General features: G+C 45.4%; 1 protein-coding gene across 8 annotated transcripts in view; it reads left to right on the forward strand.

The window, feature by feature from the left end:
- LOC307081460 (uncharacterized protein) overlaps positions 1–21200 on the forward strand; it is a 37408-nt gene that overhangs the window by 6932 nt on the left and 9276 nt on the right. For 5 of the 8 annotated variants that reach the window (XM_079744646.1, XM_079744649.1, XM_079744647.1 and 2 more), the window contains 8 exons: positions 9851–9933; positions 13676–13850; positions 14458–14514; positions 14675–14801; positions 16293–16415; positions 16908–16961; positions 19565–19723; positions 20280–20376. In XM_079744646.1, the coding sequence (XP_079600772.1) occupies positions 9851–9933; positions 13676–13850; positions 14458–14514; positions 14675–14801; positions 16293–16415; positions 16908–16961; positions 19565–19723; positions 20280–20376 (875 nt within the window). Of the gene's footprint in view, positions 1–6478; positions 6529–9850; positions 9934–13675; positions 13851–14457; positions 14515–14674; positions 14802–16292; positions 16416–16907; positions 16962–19564; positions 19724–20279; positions 20377–21200 lie in introns of all 8 variants that reach the window. The other 3 variants (XM_079744650.1, XM_079744648.1, XM_079744652.1) reach the window with 2 other exon arrangements.

Consider the following 21200-nt stretch of genomic DNA (forward strand, 5'->3'; position numbering starts at 1 on the left):
TGCATATAGTCATGCTGTAGTCATGCATATAGTCATTGCATATAGTCATGCAACCTGACCACACAACCAGTTGTGTGGTCAGGTTGCTGGGTGAGATCTCCGATGATTATGTGCTCTTTTAATCAGAGGCATCATAGACACACATTGTTAACTAGGGAAATGTAAACCAGAAGTGTATCATAGAGCATGCAATACTGTTTCTAGAGATTGCTTAAGACGTGTTTTATCATCAAACACTTAATGACAACCACATCTGAACACATCTATGTGATACTGTTTAATGTACGTAATGTACCTAATCTAGCAAGCAAATGACAAACCACACAAATCGTTGTGATTTGTGTTAACTGGATGCGTAGCCGCCCCCATGAGCAGGATTTGTTACTTTCATCGGTTAACAGAATCCAATCAAAGTTATTGAACCCCCTTTCTACCATTCAGTCGTTTTGCCTTGGTGAGAACGCACATTATGAAAGAACATGCCACAGAGGACTGGTGCATACCAGACAAATCAATTGAATATACTGTACGCTACCCACCAGCTTGTGTTGTGTAACTGCGGTCTATTGAAGGTGTTCCTTGAGAATGGTGATGTAACTGTAAATGAATGTGCGGTGTGAATGATGAGACTGTTTGGTCAGTGTCTCTCTCGCTCGGCCCATGTATGGCTTGTTTGCTCTGAGCTCAGCCAGTATTGAACACCACCATTGGAATTTTAGTAGACAAGGCCTAATGAAGATAGATTTTCAAGAATGGAACAAAATCTGATCATTTTATGTTGCAACCAGGACCATGGAAAGTGATGGCCATGGCTTCTGTTTGTTAAGATATGACCGGTTGCCAGGACTACATCTTAGTAAAAGGGGCTGAATACAAAAACTCTGATTGATTTGTACACAGCGCACATCCAAGTAACTGCCCGTCAGAAACCCAAAGGTTAGAGCGGCTGAAGTCCAGTTCCAGTGTAAATTTCAAGCTTTACAAAAAAAGAGAGGGAAAACAAAGAGGGTTTACTGGCATTGGCTACTGGCCTGGCTTCCTCCCAGTTCCTGCCAGTGGTGATGGGATAGTAGTTTCCCTCACATTTTCACATTTTTACAAATAACTTTGAAATCCAGTTGTTAAAGAACAAGCAGCTTAATCCATTCAACCTTTACAGTCAGGGAAAGTCTACTAAGTACAACAAATCTCCCTAGAGTCTTCATCGGTTGGCCCCTGAAATTGGACCATATCCTCAGTGCGTTCGGACCAGGGTAAATGCTGAAGAGGAGATGCAGATGCATGCTCCTAGTTGTTGCTGAACGCTGTCCATTCCGGTGGAACTTGTTTCTTCTGGATTATAGAGCAATGTTCTGGTCCAAATTACACATGCTAGGCTAGCAGGACCCCCCCCCCCCCCCCCCCCCCCTCCAACCAACTCAACCAGAATGCACTTCACCTAATGTATTTCTTTAGTCTCATGAAGCTCCAGAGCCCCTATTAACCCATGGGATGAGACTGCATTTAAAAAGTACTCCTTCTCGGTGGCATAGCAAGAGGTGATCCTCACTTTTCTAGACGTCGTGCCGAATCCATCCTGTAATTTGAACAGAAGAAAATAGACTTGAGGGACAGAAAGGAGTTTGGAACACCTCCAGAGTTCAGAAGGGAGCTTTGTGGAGATGCTGTGGTTGGAGGGAAGGGAACGAAACAGAGAGGGAGAGAGGAATCACGTTATTGAAGAACTGGAGCGGCTGCAGCTAAAGAACAAACATGATGCTAGGGTACCTAGAGGCCGATCTTCACCCCTGCCTCAAATAGCCGCGGTAGGTACCCACTAGATCTGTACCTCACCTGCATAGAGGCAAAGTCTTCCCTGTAGAATGCTGAAGATCAACTGCGTGTTGATCTTCATACATGCGTCCATGTTTTGGATAAAATGTGCATACTGCCCCTATTTTAATATTGGACAGTTTCATTTAGGTATGGGGTTATAAGGGGTATTGGTTTTGAAGAATTTTAAATGGCTAAGTTTTGGTACAAAGTTAGAAATAATACATTTTAGATAGGTCTTTGGTCAGGGACTCAGGGTGAGGCCGGGTTTGAGTTTTTTAGGACAGAATGGTTGAGATGAGCTTAGGATAGGGAGGAAGTGAACCAGTAAGCTGGAGCTGAGAGATAGCGGTTTTCTTATATTCAATTCATACCTCCTTATATGGCCCTTTCTCCTCAACAATCTAATTTGTGAATAATGCTGCAGAAATAGTCTTACTCAAATCATTTTAACCTTAAAACCAGTGATAAAGAGGGTTTTTATGTCATTGATAAGGGAGTTTTTAGGGTTTTACCTAAAATGGGTCAAGTCTATCTTGAAGTAACCACATTCGGTTTATGTTTCCTGTTGAGATAATGTTGGTAGACTGTTGACTATGTTGTCAACCAAAATAGTCAAATGTTGGTTGACTATTGCGTTAGCTATAGCATTAGCTAAGCAAGCAGCTTTAGCGATTGTGGTAGCTGCTCTCCATTCTCTGTCTTCTCCTGATCGAAGATGTAGAACTCATCTTACTCTAAAACTAGGTCACAGTTTTATGTCTTCTGTTTTTTACGTTAATTATGGCTTTTGTTGGCCAACTTTTCCCGCTCATTTCAAGCTTAAAACCACAGTTTGTTATTCAGAATATCTCAAATTCTCTTCTGAGTACAGTTTAATCATCTACATATTTGTGTCAGTTCTTTACACAAAGGTTTAATCTACACAAGCTGAATGCACACTTTGAGCCTAAAGGGCTGATTATGGTCCAACATTCACGCAATGGAAGGGGGTTACGGACCCCTTACGTCCTAGCGGACCCTCCTTGCGTCCACCGCAATGGCCTGATGTGAGCCTCCAAAAAATTGTAATCTTCCGTCGAGGCGACGCAGCAGCGAGGGCTGTGATTGGTCCACTTACTAAAACCCGAAGCGGAAACATAATGGTTCACGACTTCGTCAAAGTGTCTGCGTGTTCATTGCGTTGCATGAACGTGGAACCATAATCAGCCCTTTCGAGTAAACTCAACCCAAATATAAGCTAGTTAGTTTGGGATTGAGAGGAATGGATGGGTATTGTGAAATCCTACAGTAACCAATAGCTTCTGCACATTGTGGACTGGATTGTGTCAGGAAGTGGCTTGGCCTGCAAGCTTTGGTTCGCCATGCAGTGGCAATGTCTACCATTTGAATGAGTTTAGGAATCTTTTGCACACAATCCCTTTGTTCTTTCTTTCCTCGATTTTAAGCAGCTCGTTCCAGACAAACTAACAATAAATGATATCCTTTACTAAATTGTCTCCTCCTAGTTAGATTAAGGTTCAATAATCACATCTTTTGTTATGCAAACAGGATAATTTAAAGATAATTTACTTCCACTCTTTTGTTATAAAGAAAATAGGTTGTTAATCTAATCTGTATTTCAAGATAACCAGAATGTACCACGTCTTATTAGTAGCGTTACTATTTGGACAGGTCAGAGGATATTACCCATAGACTGTACCACAAAACAATAGCTTCACTTGGAGTGTGAACTGGGCTGTGCGTCCTGCTGGCTGTGGATGTGTACGGAATGGATGGGGCCTGATCATTTGGAGTCCCCAGTGCATGGCTAACTGTATTAGCTAACTGAATTCACTGTCTCCGTGGCTAACTGTATGGGGGTGGGGGTGAAGGATCGGGGCCAGACAGCCAGGGGTTTGTTCTCTGAACTCTGGCCCTCTAGTGGAACACTATGCCGGGGGGGAAATCCCTATTTACTGTTCTGTAATCAGATTATCGCAGGATGAAGAAAACATGACTCTCGGCCATTCAATGTTGAATGGCAGAGGCTGTATGACTTCCCAAGGTCAAAGAAACATTAGGTCGGGTAACAATACGTCTCCTTCCACCCAGCAGAATACGCTATTATTGTTGCAGTTTTGTTTTTACTGCTCACATTGTAGAAACTTGGACCCAAGAAATGGGTCGAAGAAATTGACCAAATATAACTAGCATGTAGCGTCCCCACGCTGTAGTTGTTGATGTAATCGGGAGATATCGGTTGTGTTAACAAGTGGTTTCAGCTCGGGATAAGGTCCGGGACGGAGTGGATATACCGTGTCCAGCACGGACGCCACTACCATTCGTCACCAGATTGGATTAGCGCCTTTTTATAGATTGACTGGACAGGAAGGGAAGTGATGTGGAATCGTTGTTGACGGGCTCCATACACACTCGCTGAAACGTCTTTAGCTTTTTGAATCAAACTGAAATACCAGCCAAAACAAGTAAACAAGTGTTTGCGTTATACAATAATTTAAACCTTTTTATTATTGTCTGGCTAGCAGGTTGAGACTATCAAGGCTTCTCTGCTGGTGGATACTAGTTACCACTGATTCTCTGGGGGGAATATGGCAGAAATAGAGTGGATTGTCCGTTGTGTGCACTGGGGAACAACATGTAAATTCAAGTACATATATACCATCTTTCGAGGTCTAGGTAAGCGACCTTGAAGTGTAAGTGAGCCCCCAGTTCCAGCTGGAGTTCAAACACAGTGAGCTTTCTTTTGGGCTTCTGAGAGTTCTAGGAGGGTGGAGCGTTATCCCCATGGTTACGACCCATGGCAACTTTTTGATATCCCTTAAGTATCGTCATTGTCGCTGAGCGATGCGGTGTATTAAATGCTTTACACAATGTGGTGTTATACTCATAGTGTACGGGAAGCATATACCCCTCTTCGACACAGACATCAAAACGACCAGGCGCTAACCAACCCACACTGGGGTGTTGAACTCTAAGTGTCAGAGAACCATAACCCCCTCTTTGATGGCGCAATCAACATCCACCGCTGCCCAGATGGGGCTCCACGCATCCACACTCGCCTCACCACCAGAGTCCTTAGTCCTTGGTCATTGAAGAGAATACGAAAAGGCAGTTCGACGCCATGGAGAAAACGCTACCTGCGTACGAAGCAGAGTGGAACCTTCACACACTAGGCAGAGACTGGCAAGAAAATTTCTCTCGATTACAGTTATTTCAGTAACACCGATAAAATGACATTGATTACTAGGTTGAATTTCATATAAGACTCATTACCACGTTTAAAAACCAAAATCAAAAAGTTGGAGCTCACTGCCACTCTAAACTAAATAATGGTATTTATAATATGCATAACAAGAATGATGAATATATGCATAACAGCCTTTTAGTGTACGTGTGTGTGTGTGTGTGTGTGTGTGTGTGTGTGTGTGTGTGTGTGTGTGTGTGTGTGTGTGCGTGCGTGCGTGCGTGTGTGTGTGTGTGAACCTTTTGAATGCATGTAGCTGTAGGGAAAATCTCCTGCTGGACCTGTAGAACATCCAAGCACTAATCTTCTTACATAATGATGAACACTTACGCAGATACACGCAGGCACACACACACACGCACACACACACAAACACACACACAGACACATGCACACACACGCACACCTGACCACAGCTAAATCATTGCTGCTGTGTTTTCTTCTTCTCTACCTTTATATTAACGTAACGTGTGAAGTTAAATCCCTGAAGTAGAGAGAACCTGAAGCACACAATAATGACCATGCTGCACTACGTTTAACAATGACTTTAACTCAGAAACCAAGTTTACGGTTGCGTTTGGAAGACTGCTAGTATCTAAACCTTTGATAGAAGAGCAGTTATTAAACGTGTATACAATGTTAAAGTCTTGTAAAGTTGGTAGTGCCCCTTTTTTTAAGTGGTTCTTTGGTAAACTAGCTTGCATTTACAACAGTAACACGTCATACAACCCTATACAATGTAACCTTAACTCATTTACTTCGGCCCAGTCACACCATAATCGGCCCATAATCATACCAGAGTGGGGGCATGAACTTCAAGAGGTCAAACTTGTCTTTCTGTCTCAACTGTTGCTTTTTTTTGGCCGTCTATCTCATCGTCCCTGTTTGGATTCATGAAGTAACGCAGCTCTGCGTTCCTATATTTACAGAGACGTCTTCTCCAAATACTTCCCAATGCTGTGGAGAGCTTGGGCTTCCTGCTGAGATCTGTCTGTTGATCTAACTCAGTCTTTCTTTGCACCCTGCTCTTTCCCACAACCCCTGTCTCTGACCCTGCTCTTCTCTCTCTGTCTCCCTCTCCCCATCTCTCTATCTCTCTCTCTCTCTCTCTCTCTCTCTATCTCTTTCTCTCTGTCATTGTCTCTCTCTATCCCTGCCTCTCTCTCTCTCTCCCTCTCTCTCTCTCTCTCTCTCTCTCTCTCTCTCTCCCTATCCCTGCCTCTCTCCCTCTCTGTCTGTCTCTCTCTCTCTCTCTCTCTCTCTCTCTCTCTCTCTCTCTCTCTCTCTCTGTTAACTGCATCCACTCCCCCCCATGTTTACCTTCATCTAATTCACACCCTCTGTTGCATGTTCCTGCTGGCCTGCTGATTTCCTCCCCCCCTCTCATCCATCCCCACCCCCCCTACATCCTCTCTACAGATGAAGCGGGGGAAGATAGCATGGGGAGCCGGCTTCGGAGGTGGCTACAGGTCTGTCGGTTCTTGACCTTTGACCCTTGACCCTCTTTAGATACCCCCTCACCCCCAAGCCCCGGCAATCCAAGCCCCGTAGTTTGAACCAAATTTAGCTGTTGTGTGTGTGTTTGTGTGTGACATGTCGGTGTCGTTCAGTCTGTTTGATTTGAGAACACAATATGAGCTTTTCATTTCCTTTTTGTTTCAGCATTAAAAGTTGCACCTCTACAGTGTTCTGATTGCGCCTACAGTTTCCTATTTGGTTTGTGTTTTGCTGTAAACCAACACAGTGATTTCTGCATCTGGACAGAGATATTGCTTGATATTGTATTAATATTATGGATTTAAAGTTAAAGCTGTAACATTGTACGTTTTGAAAACCTTTCACAACAAAATACATTGTTCGGTACTCCTCTGTTATCTTGCCATCTTAATATCAGAATAACAATGGCGACAAACCTGAGTCGGTCGGCTTTAAAAGGCCCCTGGAATGTTTGAGCTGAGCCCCAGTAAACAATGTCCAGGAACACTTCGACATACATACCTCGCTTAATGGAAACCCTCCATCCAGGGAACCTTTCAAACATCCACCATGTATCACCAGAGACCCAGCAGGTGTAAACAGTTCTCTATTTATCTTCTAATGGATGTCTGTATTAAATAACTCTAGCTGCAGTGATGTGATGTATTTTAAACCCTTGTGAAGGACAGAAAGCTCAACATGCAGCATTCATTCTTTCAAAGGTTACCCACACTTTAGGGCCAGATGTTTATGATGCGTTCCTAACAATGTTTTGTATGAACATTCTCTCGGCCAGACATTCAGAGTGGCTTCACTTCACCAAGTACGCCTCTGTACAGGTTTCTATTTCACTTTTCACTTCTCCACAATGACTCTCTCCTTTGTCAATAAAGAGGCTAGCGTCTCAGTCCAGGACCTGGGGCCTCTGGTCCCGTCTTGCTGGCCGCCAGGAGCCCTTCGCTGGGTGGGTTGGGGGGTTTCTCAGGAGCCCATTGTGACAGGAAGGCTGAAACAAAAGAATATAAATACCAAGCGAGGCATTGTTTAGAAAGATGACCCTCTAAGTCACACGCAAGGAAGTTCAGGTGATGACCAGAAGCTAGAACCGGCTCCTGGAGGTATGACGGAACCATCTGAAACATCTTCAGCTGGCTGTGTCGGGATTGTTACGATAATGGAGAACAATGGTTCTGCCAGGACAGCAAATCATGGGTTAATGGGCAAACGGTATTGTCTCCTGGACTATCATGTATGAATACATATTTGACGCCATCAAGAACACTTTTGAAAGCTGTGTATGTGGATACCGTATGTACAGTTACATTTGTCAGAAGAAGATAAGAAATCAACAATTTATCGGTACAGTAAGGATGTTAATATCGTTAGCCTCATAGCATAATTGCCCTAGTCATATTTTAAAGTTCATCTTGATTTAGCATCAAAAATGCCGTAGTCAAATAAATGACCGAGGCAGATAGTGTTTATGATGATGTGCACCGTCTTGTCTCATTGTGGAGGCGGTGGAGATGGGCTGAAACTTGAATGTTTACTAACACTTCAAGACCAACACATCGGCGCGCAGGATCGATGCCAGGGAGAGTTTAAACACACAATCACAGAGGACCATGGGAAAATGCTATCTGGCTCCACTTGGAAGGACCTCGGATCTGTTCCAGGAAAAGTGGATTTTGAAACAGGCCGTTGAAGTTCACTGAGATCCTCAGTTTTCTGTTCCAGATTCAGTTAGACTCTGCTCAGAGACCGTGACGGTTAATGTTCTGCTCAGCCTGACCTGCGACAGAGCTGGCTAGCTTTGAAATGACTGGTTGAGATAATGAGAACAAACACGTTTTAGCATATCTTTTAGCATTTCTAAAGTGAATTTCACTGTCCTAGGCTGTGTGGTTTCGCCCAGGCGTTTCTTTTTCCCATCATTGTCAAGTGTTTGCCTTAGCAACCCCCAAACAAAGCATGAACACCTCAATTTGTCAAGTCAAGTGGTGTACATTACCAGTCGTGTACAAATAGATAAATAACCCAGAGTAGTTTCAGGCCTATGATGGCACAGTGGCTAATTTTTTATGATAAAAAACTAAATTGTATGGGCTTTGTCATGTATGAATGTTTTCATGATGTAATACCTATTTGTAGCAGTTATTAACAAAGTTTGTCCTATGGTGTTATCTACTAGACCAGCTATTTATAAAGGAGAATGGCTTATAATTAACTTAGCTCCCCAGTGGTTGTTTTTGATGTTGCTGGGTGGCCTGCTTTGACCACGATTACACTCAATAGTTTCATAAATTCTACTAGTTATAATGATCACCACGTGGAGACCAATTTGACCGACATGGTGTTTGTGTTTTTTACTCACACTCTGAAAATACAGGTGAAAATACAGACATATCACCATGGTTTTATCCACCGTTTATTGTCTTGTTTTACCACAACATTGGTCTACTTTATCGTGATTGGTCAATAAAGTTCCACCGGTGTGCATTATCTTTCAACCAAGTCACACCTGTTTGAGTATTTCTGAATCAATACTCTACAAATCATTTAAAACCACGGCAAAATATCGACCAACTGTTTCCTTGCCAACGCAAATAACGCAAAAACAAAATGCTCAAAAGGATTACGGGAAAAAAACACCAATAATGTTTTAGAGGAAAATAACTAATATCTTATGGTATTATATAGTTATAAATAAATATATATATGGGACTAGTGTAAGAGGCGCTCACCAGCTTCTGCAAAAGACTCAAAACTCAGCTGTTCAGAGTTCACCTGAACTCTGCATAGCAACCCCTTCCCACTCCGCCTACTTATAGTATGTTGTTCGTCCTGGCACTTACTGTACGCACTTATTGAAAGTCGTACTTACTTATAGTACTTGGTTGTGTAGCATCTTATCCTAGCTATCTTTGCTGTGTACGGGGGATGGGTTAACCTAGCGATTCTTAGTGCTTTGCACTTGGTTCTATGAACATCCTTTCTGTACCGACAGTGATACATTGTTGTTTCTCTTTCTTCTGACAAATGTACTTATTGGAAGTCGCTTTGGATGGAAGCGTCTTCTAAATGCCCTGAATGTAGAAGTAAATGTAAGAGGAATAAACCACTTTGTACTTCAGTGGGGTAAACTTCCCCCGCTGAAGGGGGTCGGGGACCCCCACCGTACATTACCTACACTAACGGAACGCGTTATGGTTTATTCCTTTCATAAATCAGTCTGTTAGTATCTCATCTCTCAAAGAGTGCTAACTGTTGCTAACTTTCTATCATTTCCTTTCTTTTCGCCCCCTCTCTGAAAAGCAACGACAGTGTTGCCATGGCGTCGGAACCTCCAGATGTGATGACCAATCAGGAGCCGGTTGAGGTTACGGAAGAATGCTCAAGTAAGTGAACCGAGTGTTTAGGTTTTTTGTGGGTCTCAGTAGAACAAAAACACACTTCAGACCGTAGTATGTGTTCATGTCTATTTCTGGTGTTTGTTTAACTACAACCCCCCCCCCCAGAATGTAGGAAAGTGCCACATAAGGAGAACTCCTACACTACTATCATGTTCTACAGTTCACAGGTCCCTTTTACCTAGATATGGAACAATGTATATCCAAGATGTGGCCAATGTGGATGAAAAACTATAATTACATAAATATTATCCACATACACAACACTTTCAGAAAATAAAACAAAGTATTATTGTTACATTTAGGGCATTAAGCAGACGCCTTTATCCCAAGCGACTTACAAGTACATTTGTCATAAGAAGGTGAAACTATATACCTCTGTCGGTACAGTAAGGATGTTTATTGAACTAATCACTCAGCTCAGACAGGCAGCCAAGAAGCCGTTCAGGTGAAAGCCTTTCCGAGGTTCAGTCCATGTAGTCCAGATCGGTGTTCAGGTGGAGAGAGATCACAGCTCACTCTCCGGGCCGTATGCTCCGCTCTGTAACCCAGTAACGCCAGCCAGACAAGCTGGCTAATCTCTGGTCGGCTGCTGGCCTGTAATTGGATCAGCGGTGTGTTCCACACTCTTAGGAGGATTGGAGTCTTTAATTAGAAATATTAAAGCTAGCCTGTCACTCCTCCCGTGACCCGTTTCAACCCTCTACCCCCTTTGAGGGCGCGTACGGCCAGATGGGGCTTTGAATCCCACCTGTAGACGCAGGGATGGATCCAGACACAGGAAACAGCCTGAGGCCTCCTCCTAGATGTTAAACCTTTAAGCAACGCTACATAGAAGGCGCTTTGTTTTCTTTAATGTTATTCAGACTATTTTTAATTGCAAAATCCCTTACTATGATAGGAAATGCAAGGCCTTATGACTACACAAAACACTATCTTAAAAAACGGATTTAACAGTATGGAATAAATCAAATGCAAATCAAATCATCCACTATTTAGACCTGTATTGTGAAAGTCATTTTTATTAAACTGGCACTTATCTCCAAAGTATGAGGAAGGACTTCAGCACCTCTCCAAAGACACGCACACACAGGGAGACACAGACACAGACATACAGTTAGACACACAGACACACACACACACACACACACACACACACACACACAGACACACAGACAGACAGACAGACAGACACACAGACACACAGACACACACAAAAACACACACACACACACACACACACACAGACAGACAGACAGACAGAGAGACACAAAAACACACACACACACACACAAACACACACAAACACAGACAGACAGACAGACAGACACACACAAAAACACACACACACACACACAGACAGACAGACAGACAGACAGACAGACACACACAAAAACACACACACACACACACAAACACACAGAAACACAAACAGACAGACAGACAGACAGACAGACAGACAGACACACACAAAAGCACACACACACACACACTCACACACACGCACGGTTCATCACTCTGCAGGACCTTTTGAAGTCCATGAGTCGAAGCCTCTGATTGGCCCGTCCCTGTCTGCTCACAGGCCGCTGTGCAGCCTGCATCCCAATGAACCTCTTTATGTCCTTCAGTCTGTTTACGTCAAGTATTAGAATTAAGGACGTGGCCCTGTTCCAACCCTGATGGTGTTATTGAATTAACTTTTTACTTTGTCCCCCCATCACCTACCTCACATAAGCCCCTGCCTCACTCTCTCACACACACACACACAAACTGACAACAGAAACACACACGCACATGCACACAAACCGACAACAGAAACACACACACACATGCGCGCCCACAAACTGACAACAGAAAGACACACAGACACACACACACACACACACAATCAAATCCATTGTTTCTAAACTCTCCACTCTAAAGGTTGTCATTCTCACATGTGTGTACGCATGTGCGTGTGTGTGTTTGTTGTGATTCACGGTGTCCAACTCAGTCAGCAATGACTCCAGATCGGTTCTGACCTTTCGTTAGGGCCCAAGTCATATTTAGACACGGGTGACCTTTGGGTTAATAGTGCATTGTCTCAGAGTGCAGGGCAACAAAGTCCTGATACTTAATGCCGTCGGCTGGAGTTCCGTTGATTCTCCTCCAAGGTAAACTTATATGAGAACAGATTCATGTTTTTACTGAAGCCCATACTTAACTACATAACTACATAAACAAGTTTGAGTGACAGGAGATACCACTGACAGTTCAGGCCCTGAGCCAACCCACATGATGCACAAATATGTAAAGAAATATTGTATATGGACTCCATATGTGACCTTGGTGCTGCCAAAGCTGCATCTCGGCATCAGTGTTGCCAGATTGGGTCAAATTTCCCGCCCAATCCGGCAACCCTGTCTGCAGTGCATAGTGTTGCTGTCTGTCAGGTCTGACGAGGACCCGAAGTCCTGAGCTTATATCTAAATCAGATTTAGATAGACTGTAATCATATTACAGTCTAGCAGTCATATTCTAATCACATGTCACGGTGTCCTGCCATTGTTGTATCTATTTGATCTTGCATTGAATGTGTATGACAGTCACTTGCTATTATACTAGTGCATTCATCTCTAATAATAATTGAGTAGTGATGGTTCATTCCGTTGGAATCTCTATTTCAGAACCAAGTTGCCTGAGGTTAATGAACACCAGCAATGCTCACATGGCCCTCATTGAGAAACGTGTTCAACTATCACTGAAGTCAGAGAACTGAATCCAGGCAACACTCTTTCAGTTGAAATGATGCAGTCTCAATGCCTCTCTTTGAGAAGAGAATCCAATAAAAGCAGGCTTTGTCTGCCTCTGACAGCTCAGCGTGCCCTATGTAATAAGTGGTCTTATTCAATCATTCTACACTTTCCTGATTCGGATGATCACAGGTATTGTGTTACTGGTCCAGTGCAAAGCTTTGACTCCCCTCCATGCGCAGTAGTATGTTCCTCTACCTTTATGGTTGTTTTCTCTCTGCATTACTTTGTAAGCAGAGGGTTTCGTTTCTATTAGCTTAGTTAAACTTTACACTCTCTGCAAATGTTTACATTTAACAGCAAAGAATTATTAAAATGCATTGAACATTATACACACAAACACACACACACACAAACACACAAACATAACCACAGGCACAGACACACTCTCCCTCTCTCACTCTCACTTGAACAAACACACAAACACACCACACACTCACTCAGTCACTCAGTCACTCACTCTCACACGTACACAAATCAGAAGCAGCAATCCTCAGCCGAGGTGTTAGAAGCTCTCCGTCTGAGCTTAAGTACTTAATAAAAAGACTAGTAGAGTTCTTTCCACTGTGGAGCTAATGGACGTTGGCTCACAGGGGGACGGCTTTTACAACCGTGGAGCGACTGTGTGTGTGTGTGTGTGTGTGTGTGTGTGTGTGTGTGTGTGTGTGTGTGTGTGTGTGTGTGTGTGTGTGTGTGTGTGTGAGGTCTTTACTGAGGCACACATGGGCCTTTACAAGAGGCTGAGGCCTCTTTGAGGCCACTTAAAAGTAGCTGTGTGTATAATTCAGTAATTATTAAAAACACAGGGACCTTAACCCCATGGACTGTGCACTTATAAGATGAAGGGTCGCTGGTTCGAGAAATGATATCCAAACAGTCATTTATTTCTGTATCCTGCCCATTGTTTACTCTTTATTTTTTCTTTATCTTAATTACAGAAAAAAAGAAGTCAAAGTTCCAGACCTTCAAGAAGCTGTTTGCCAGGAAGAAGAGGAAAGACGGCCTCGCCCCCGGGGAGGAGGCGGGGCTTACCGGCAGCCAATCGAGCGATAACGTCAACAGCGCGCTCGAGAACGAGACGCTTGCTCGCGCTGAGAATGAGAAAGGCTCTGGGTAGGAAAACACAACACATTATCATTTATTCATATAATTGACCCGGCCCAGACTAAAAATGCACAGTTATGTTGATGTTCCTTACCCAGAAACGAGGGTATTGTGTAAAGCAAACCGCTCTTCAAAGACAACTCTGACAGGCGCTCGAGACTCACTTTGGGGATTTCACTAACTTTGTTACATTCCTTCTCCAATTAAATCGAAACTAACGGAAGCGACCTTGTAAAGTCCAGCGCCTTCAGCAGGGATGTTATTCCTCTGTATTTGGTTTGTCAGTCCAGATTTAACCAAACCGTTTACTGTGACGAGTAGTAGCCGCAACATATGTTCTCACAAAAGCGATGTTAATGATTTTTATATTTTATACCCTTTATGTTGTGATTTAGACACCTTCTTTGTGTGAATCACGGTAACACTGTTAGTAGCAGGAGACTAAATAACACGGACGGGGAGAGCGAGACAGCAGGGGCGCCCCGATACAGACGACAGACCAGTCTCTCCGCTGAAGAATCCCTGACTTCCTGCTTACATTTTACTCAGCTGTGAAATTTCCTGTGCCGCGGTCCTTACATTGTTTTTGTAACACTTAATTTCCTGCCTTGCCCAGCCCCCATCGTAGCGGCAAATCCAACCACCGGTTTGGAGTGAGGATGAGGATAAATATGTGAGTGAGTGAGCAAGTAAGAAAATGAGGGAGAGAGAGAGACGCAAGCTGTGTCTCTTCTCGCTCATTGAGGACATTTCCACACGACCCTAAACTGTTCATGTTTAAATGTTCGGTAGAGCCATAAGACCCGCGTTGTGTTTTATCTTCTCCAACCAAGGTCAAAGATCAGCCTGGGCAGCAAGGCCAGGTCACATGACTCCATCTTCGTCTCTGATTCGCTGGAACCCCCGGAGGCTCTGGCGGCGTCGCAGGACAGTCTGCACGGCAAGGTCAAGTCTCTACAGGTAGACACACACACGCACGTGCTCACACGCACGTGCTCACGCGCACGGACACACGCACACACGTACGTACGCATGTATGCAGGCGCGCACGCACGCACGCACGCATGCACGCACGCGTGTATGCCCACACACGCGCGCGCACACACACACACACACGCAGACACACACAGTTCACAAACACACACGCACATGCACACACGCACACACAAACACTGACTGCATGCATGACATCAAACGTTGTCAGTATCAGTATCCAGGTAGATGGCGGTTCTAGCCGTAGCGGAACCAGCTGATCCAGAGTGTATTGGTTCAGTCGGCCGATAAGGGGGACAAGCTGTGGCCCACACCAGTGTGGACATTGTTCTTTTTCAACGGATCAAGGTTATCGCTTACATTTGCTCTGAAGGTTCTCACACAAGATCAAAGTGGCCTCTGTGTTAGATTCTGTTATTCACTCCTACTGCTGTGAAGGAGTTAGAGTGACAGGGGCGGCCGGTCTGACAGACACCTCTGACAGATGTGTCAGGACACGCAAGACAGACGACTAGACAGCCAGACACCCGTCAAAATAGATGACCCCAGACCCCCTCCTGCTGAAAGCTTTAACTCTGATCGTATGTCTTTTCACTGTCAATGAATCATTTAATGCACACACATGTTGGCTCCACAGTTGTTTAATCACAACTTAAAGAACATTTAGATAAAGCTGTCTATGGCAGACAACCAGACAAACACAAATAGGAGGATTTAATGGACGGAACTGTGTGTGTATGTGTATGAGTATGTGTGTGTGTGTGTGTGTGTGTGTGTATGTGAGAGTGTGTGTGTGTGTTTGTGTGTGTGTGTGTGTGTATGTGTGTGTGTGTGTGTGTGTGTGTGTGTGTGTGTGTGTGTGTGTATCTGTGTGTGTGTGTGTGTGTATCTGTGTGTGTGTGTGTGTGTGTGTGTGTGTGTGTGTGTGTGTGTGTGTGTGTGTGTACTCGCGCATGCTGGTACATGAAACCAAGCCTTGCTTGATAAATCAGTCGTCCAGCTGCTGTACCAGGGAGGCACATACCTGAGAGATAACAGGCTGGGTACTGTGGTCCATTAACCACCCACACACACACACACACACACACACACACACACACACACACACACACACACACACACAAACACACACAGTGTGCATTAGATGAGGACGCCCTGCTGTGAGGAGACTCAACAAGTCGTTTTTTGTTAATCATACAATAGATAGCATCAGAATGAACCTGCTATACAAACAACCAGGCACACACAATATGGACCCCCCCATACACACACACACACACACACACACACACACACACACACACACACACACAGCGCCTTTGTCCGGAATAGATGACCTCACTTAACACACATGCCAGAAGGTCTCTCGGTGTGAGGCCCGGGTTGAGACGGTGAGTCCACGGCCGTGGCGTGTGCAGGGCTGAACACTCCCCTGTGTGTCCCTCTGCCCCCCCTCAGCTCCAGCTGAAGAGGGCCATCGGTCTGGGCCCCAGGAAGGGGGCCGATGACGCGGGGACGGTGTCGGAGGATGACGGTCTCCCCTGCAGCCCGCCTGAATACTCCACGTCACACGCCGCGCTCGTAAGAGCCCCACGCACACACAAGCACGCTTACACCCACGCCCTTGCACACACACAAACAAGCGAGCACGCTTGCACGCACACACGCACTTAAACACACACACAAACACAAGCATGCTCCCGTGCACACTCGCTGGCACACTTACACGCAAACAGACTCACACTCACACACTCACACACACGCACGCACACACGCAAATGCACACAGCTACTCCGAAAACGTCTTTATTTCTTTTGCGTCACACACCAATGTTTGATTACACACGCTGAGAAACCGAGAATGGAGATATTTTGGTGTGCTGCAGACTTGCCCAGTAAAAAGCTCTTTAGGCCAGCTCTCCCTCCCCACTTCCCGCCATCGAACCAACCATCAATTTTTTAAATAGTGGAGAAATGTTGCAATCAATCATTGGCTCCTCCAGGAAAAAAGAAAAAGCAATTTTGACTCTTATTGGCTCCCCTTGTCTTCCCGGTTGTTGTGTCGTCCGACCAGGCCAAGAGGAACAGCTCCGTCAGTCTGGAGGGGATGGACAGCGAGGACGAGCAGGTGATGACAACAGACACACACGCACGCACACGCACACACACACATACAAAGTTTGGCCTGTCTATTGCCAGGCCATCATAGATTGCACGTTGGTCTGGGGAAGCTGCTGTCATTTTCTTCAGCACAGGAGGCATGATCTACGGGCCTAGTTAAAAATGACTGTACGCAAGCACGCCAGGGGGAAAAGCCAGCTGGGTGATTGGCTCCCGCAAAATTGTATTGAAACTAGAAAAAAATGTATTGCTCTTCTCCAGACCCTTCTGCAGGGCGAACTCAAATCGCCAGCAGAATGGGCAGGGCTACCCAGTCTAATACAAAGGTACACAAACCCAGGCATTGATCAGGGAGGGATGACCATCACAGCGTGTGAGAAGGGGTCCAGCTCCCCACCAGGGGATGAATAGAACAGCAAAGGGCCTGAAACCTGAACTGAGACGGGGAGAGAGGCCAGGGGAAACCGGTCAAGGGAATTCTAATGTAGCTGTCTAATGTAATCTCTGATCTGAGGTTCTCTGGTTAAATGGCCTTTTAAAGGATAGGTCTTAAATGGAACCCTTACTGAGACGTGGTACCCTCTATGCTAGCTTTAATGGGCTGTACATGAATCCCTGTTAGTGACAGTGAAATGTATTTCCGTTTGTGTATATACGGTTTATGTAATTGGAGAACATGTTGAGTAATGTTTGGAACGTGGTTAAAGCCGACTTTTTGTAAACTCGTTGGGAAGATGAATGCAATTGTTTATTTGAATTCCTCACAAACGTTCTTGTTTGTATACAACTTTCCAAAAATACTGTCACAAACTATTATCCGTTGTGTGGTAAGTGTCTGACCACCGGTGGTTTTGTTCATTTTCTCATTGAGCTGTTGCCTGGTTCTCCCAACATGTCCTGATGAGGCAGAAGAGATAGATTGTATTCATATTTATGTTATGATCATAATATGAGGCTAGTTTCAGGGCCCCTGGTGAAAACTTCTGAGGGAAAATTCTGCTTTAATGAACACACAAACACACACAAACGCACAAACACACAGCCTGAGGGCCAGAAGTATTGGCACATGACCACAAGAGAGTCATTTACAGTGCAATCTGTTTGTGCCTGTGTGTGAGTACGTGTGTGTGTGTGTGTGTGTGTGAGTGAGTGAGTGAGTGAGTGAGTGAGTGAGTGAGTGAGTGAGTGAGTGAGTGAGTGAGTGTGTGTGTTTGTGAATGTTTATGCACGTGGGTACCTTTGTTTTTGTCTCTGAGCCTGAGCGTTTGTGGGTGTGGCCACTATAAAGTGTTCTCCGACCTTAAAAGGAAGTCTTTCTTTCTCTTTATCGCGCTGTTTCCTCCTCCTCTTTCCATCTGTTTATCTTTATCATTCTTTTGTAATTCTGTGTGTGTGTGTTTACGTGAGCAAGTGTGTGTGTGTGCGTGTGTGTGTGTGAGTGTGTGTGTGTGTGTGTGAGCGTGTTTGTTAGCGTGTGTGTGTGTGTGTGTGTGTGTGTGTGTGTGTGTGAGTGTGTGAGCGTGTGTGTGTGTGAGCGTGTATGTGTGAGTGTGTGAGCGTGTGTGTGTATGTGTGTGTATGGGGCGCTGGGGTGGTTGTGTAAGTGTAGGAGTCATGCACCTCCTTCTTGTGTCCTCCCCTTGGTGGGCGTGTCTTGCTGTTGTAATCTTTGACTCTGAGGGAGTCTTTATCATCTCAAGCCGTACATCTCAAGGCCCCATACTGCTTTGCTCAAACGGAAGTTCTACGGTTGTTTTGGAGTCTGATAGGAAACTGTCCTCCATACTAAAACGCCCTGTGACGAAGAAGAATATACAGCTAGCTGGAAGCCTTCCCGTTCCTGAGGTTAGCAGGGATAAGGAGATAGGTTCAGTGATGGTAGGTCTCTGACTCTCCTTGCATCCTAAAAGATAGATGAAGATGACAGATGGCAGCTCTGTATAAGAAGAAACAAGGAACACATGCACAGAAAGGCTGCAATCCTTATGTTCTTCGTATACAACTGGAGTGTGCAGTTCTTACTGGAATACGTTCATTTAAACTCCGGATATAAATTTAGCGTCCCTCCATCACCAACAACAAGCATTATTATTAAGATGAGTGTTTTTTCTAAAGAGCAGCGAGAATTCCCCTGTATATTTTGTTCAGAGCTGTATATTTTGTTCAGAGCTGTTTGTACGCAAGTGTACAAAGAGTACAGAAAGGCTCATCAGTCAGGTATGCAGGAAGAGGCAGACAAGGAGAGGAAGAGCGAGAGTGACTGGCTCGTAGCATGTCCATGGGACGCAAGTTGGTGCTGCTGATAAGAAATGTTTCAGGTTTACACAGCTCTTTTCTCTCTCTCTCTCTCTCTCTCTCTCTCTCTCTCTTGCTCTCTCTTATGTATAAGGGAGAACTGAAACAAGGAATATGATTTTTTGTCCTCTGATGTGATTGTTTATTGTCCATCTCTGTGTCACATTATAGATTCTGGTTCCACCTACTTCACTTCCCCGTGTCTCTACGTAATTCCCCTTTCTACATGGAAAACATGAGTTCACGTGTTCTGTAACACTACCATCCATCTCCTCTTTCCCTCCTCCTGCTTCTTATTTCCCTACGACTCCCCAGTTGTCCTGTGAGGCCACCAGCAGGGCAGGGAGCCCCCTGGTGGCGGTTCCGGGGGACTTCAGCCAGCCTGCCAGCCCCTTCAGCTGCCTGGACAACTCGGCCTCCAAGCACAAGATGGGCCTGCGACACAAGGCCTGCAACAAGAGGAAGCCCGCCACGGTACGGAACCAAGCCACGCAGCACAGCGTGTGGGATGACACGCGCAACACATACATCCGCTTACGAGAAGGATTACAAATAAAGGACGCGGCCTTGTTCCAACTTGGATCTTGTTATTGATGGAACTTTTTGCTTTGGCCCCCCCAACACCGACCTCGTACAGGCCCTTGCCTCACTCTGTCACACACACACACACTCAGAGTGACGTCAGAAACACACACGCACACACTGAAAAACGAACATCAGAAACACACACACACACACACACACAAAAACAAACTAACCACATAAACACACACACACACACACACACACGCACACACACACACACACGCGCACACACACACACGCACACACATACACACACATACCACACTCATGCACACGCTTCAGCCAGAAGCAGAAGTGAAGATGCATTGGTTGATTGATGTGGTTTCTCGGCTCCGTCTGTTAATACCAAATGCAGCCTCTCTGCTACACATGGGGCTGTAACTGAGAGCGGCCTACCAACTCCACCATAACCTTTCAACGTGGTGGCCTCTTCCCACACATGTAGAGAGCGGAGATCAGACCGGCGGGGGAGTCTGAGGCCCAGGAAAACCCCAGCAGACCCCCAGTGGAACGACCCGAGGACCAGGACAAAGACAGCACAGGTCAGTACTGAGGGTCTCTCCTGTAGACCAGGGCAAAGACAGACCTGGTCAGTACTGAGGGTCTCTCCTGTAGACCAGGACAAAGACAGACCTGGTCACTACTGAGGGTCTCTCCTGTAGACCAGGACAAAGACAGACCTGGTCAGTACTGAGGGTCTCTCCTGTAGACCAGGACAAAGACAGACCTGGTCAGTACTGAGGGTCTCTCCTGTAGACCAGGGCAAAGACAGACCTGGTCAGTACTGAGGGTCTCTTCTGTAGACCAGGGCAAAGACAGACCTGGTCAGTACTGAGGGTCTCTCCTGTAGACCATGGCAAAGACAGACCTGGTCAGTACTGAGGGTCTCTTCTGTAGACCAGGACAAAGACAGACCTGGTCAGTACTGAGGGTCTCTCCTGTAGACCAGGACAAAGACAGACCTGGTCAGTACTGAGGGTCTCTCCTGTAGATCAGGGCAAAGACAGACCTGGTCAGTACTGAGGGTCTCTCCTGTAGACCAGGACAAAGACAGACCTGGTCAGTACTGAGGGTCTCTCCTGTAGACCAGGGCAAAGACAGACCTGGTCAGTACTGAGGGTCTCTCCTGTAGACCAGGACAAAGACAGCACAGGTCAGTACTGAGGGTCTCTCCTGTAGACCAGGACAAAGACAGACCTGGTCAGTACTGAGGGTCTCTTCTGTAGACCAGGGCAAAGACAGACCTGGTCAGTACTGAGGGTCTCCCCAGAGGGACCACCCTGTAGACCAGGGCAAAGAGAGACCTGGTCAGTACTGAGGGTCTCTCCTGTAGACCAGGGCAAAGACAGACCTGGTCAGTACTGAG

The sequence above is a fragment of the Pollachius pollachius genome, assembly GCF_949987615.1.
Source record: "Pollachius pollachius genome assembly, chromosome: 10".
Taxonomy (NCBI): Eukaryota; Metazoa; Chordata; class Actinopteri; order Gadiformes; family Gadidae; genus Pollachius; species Pollachius pollachius.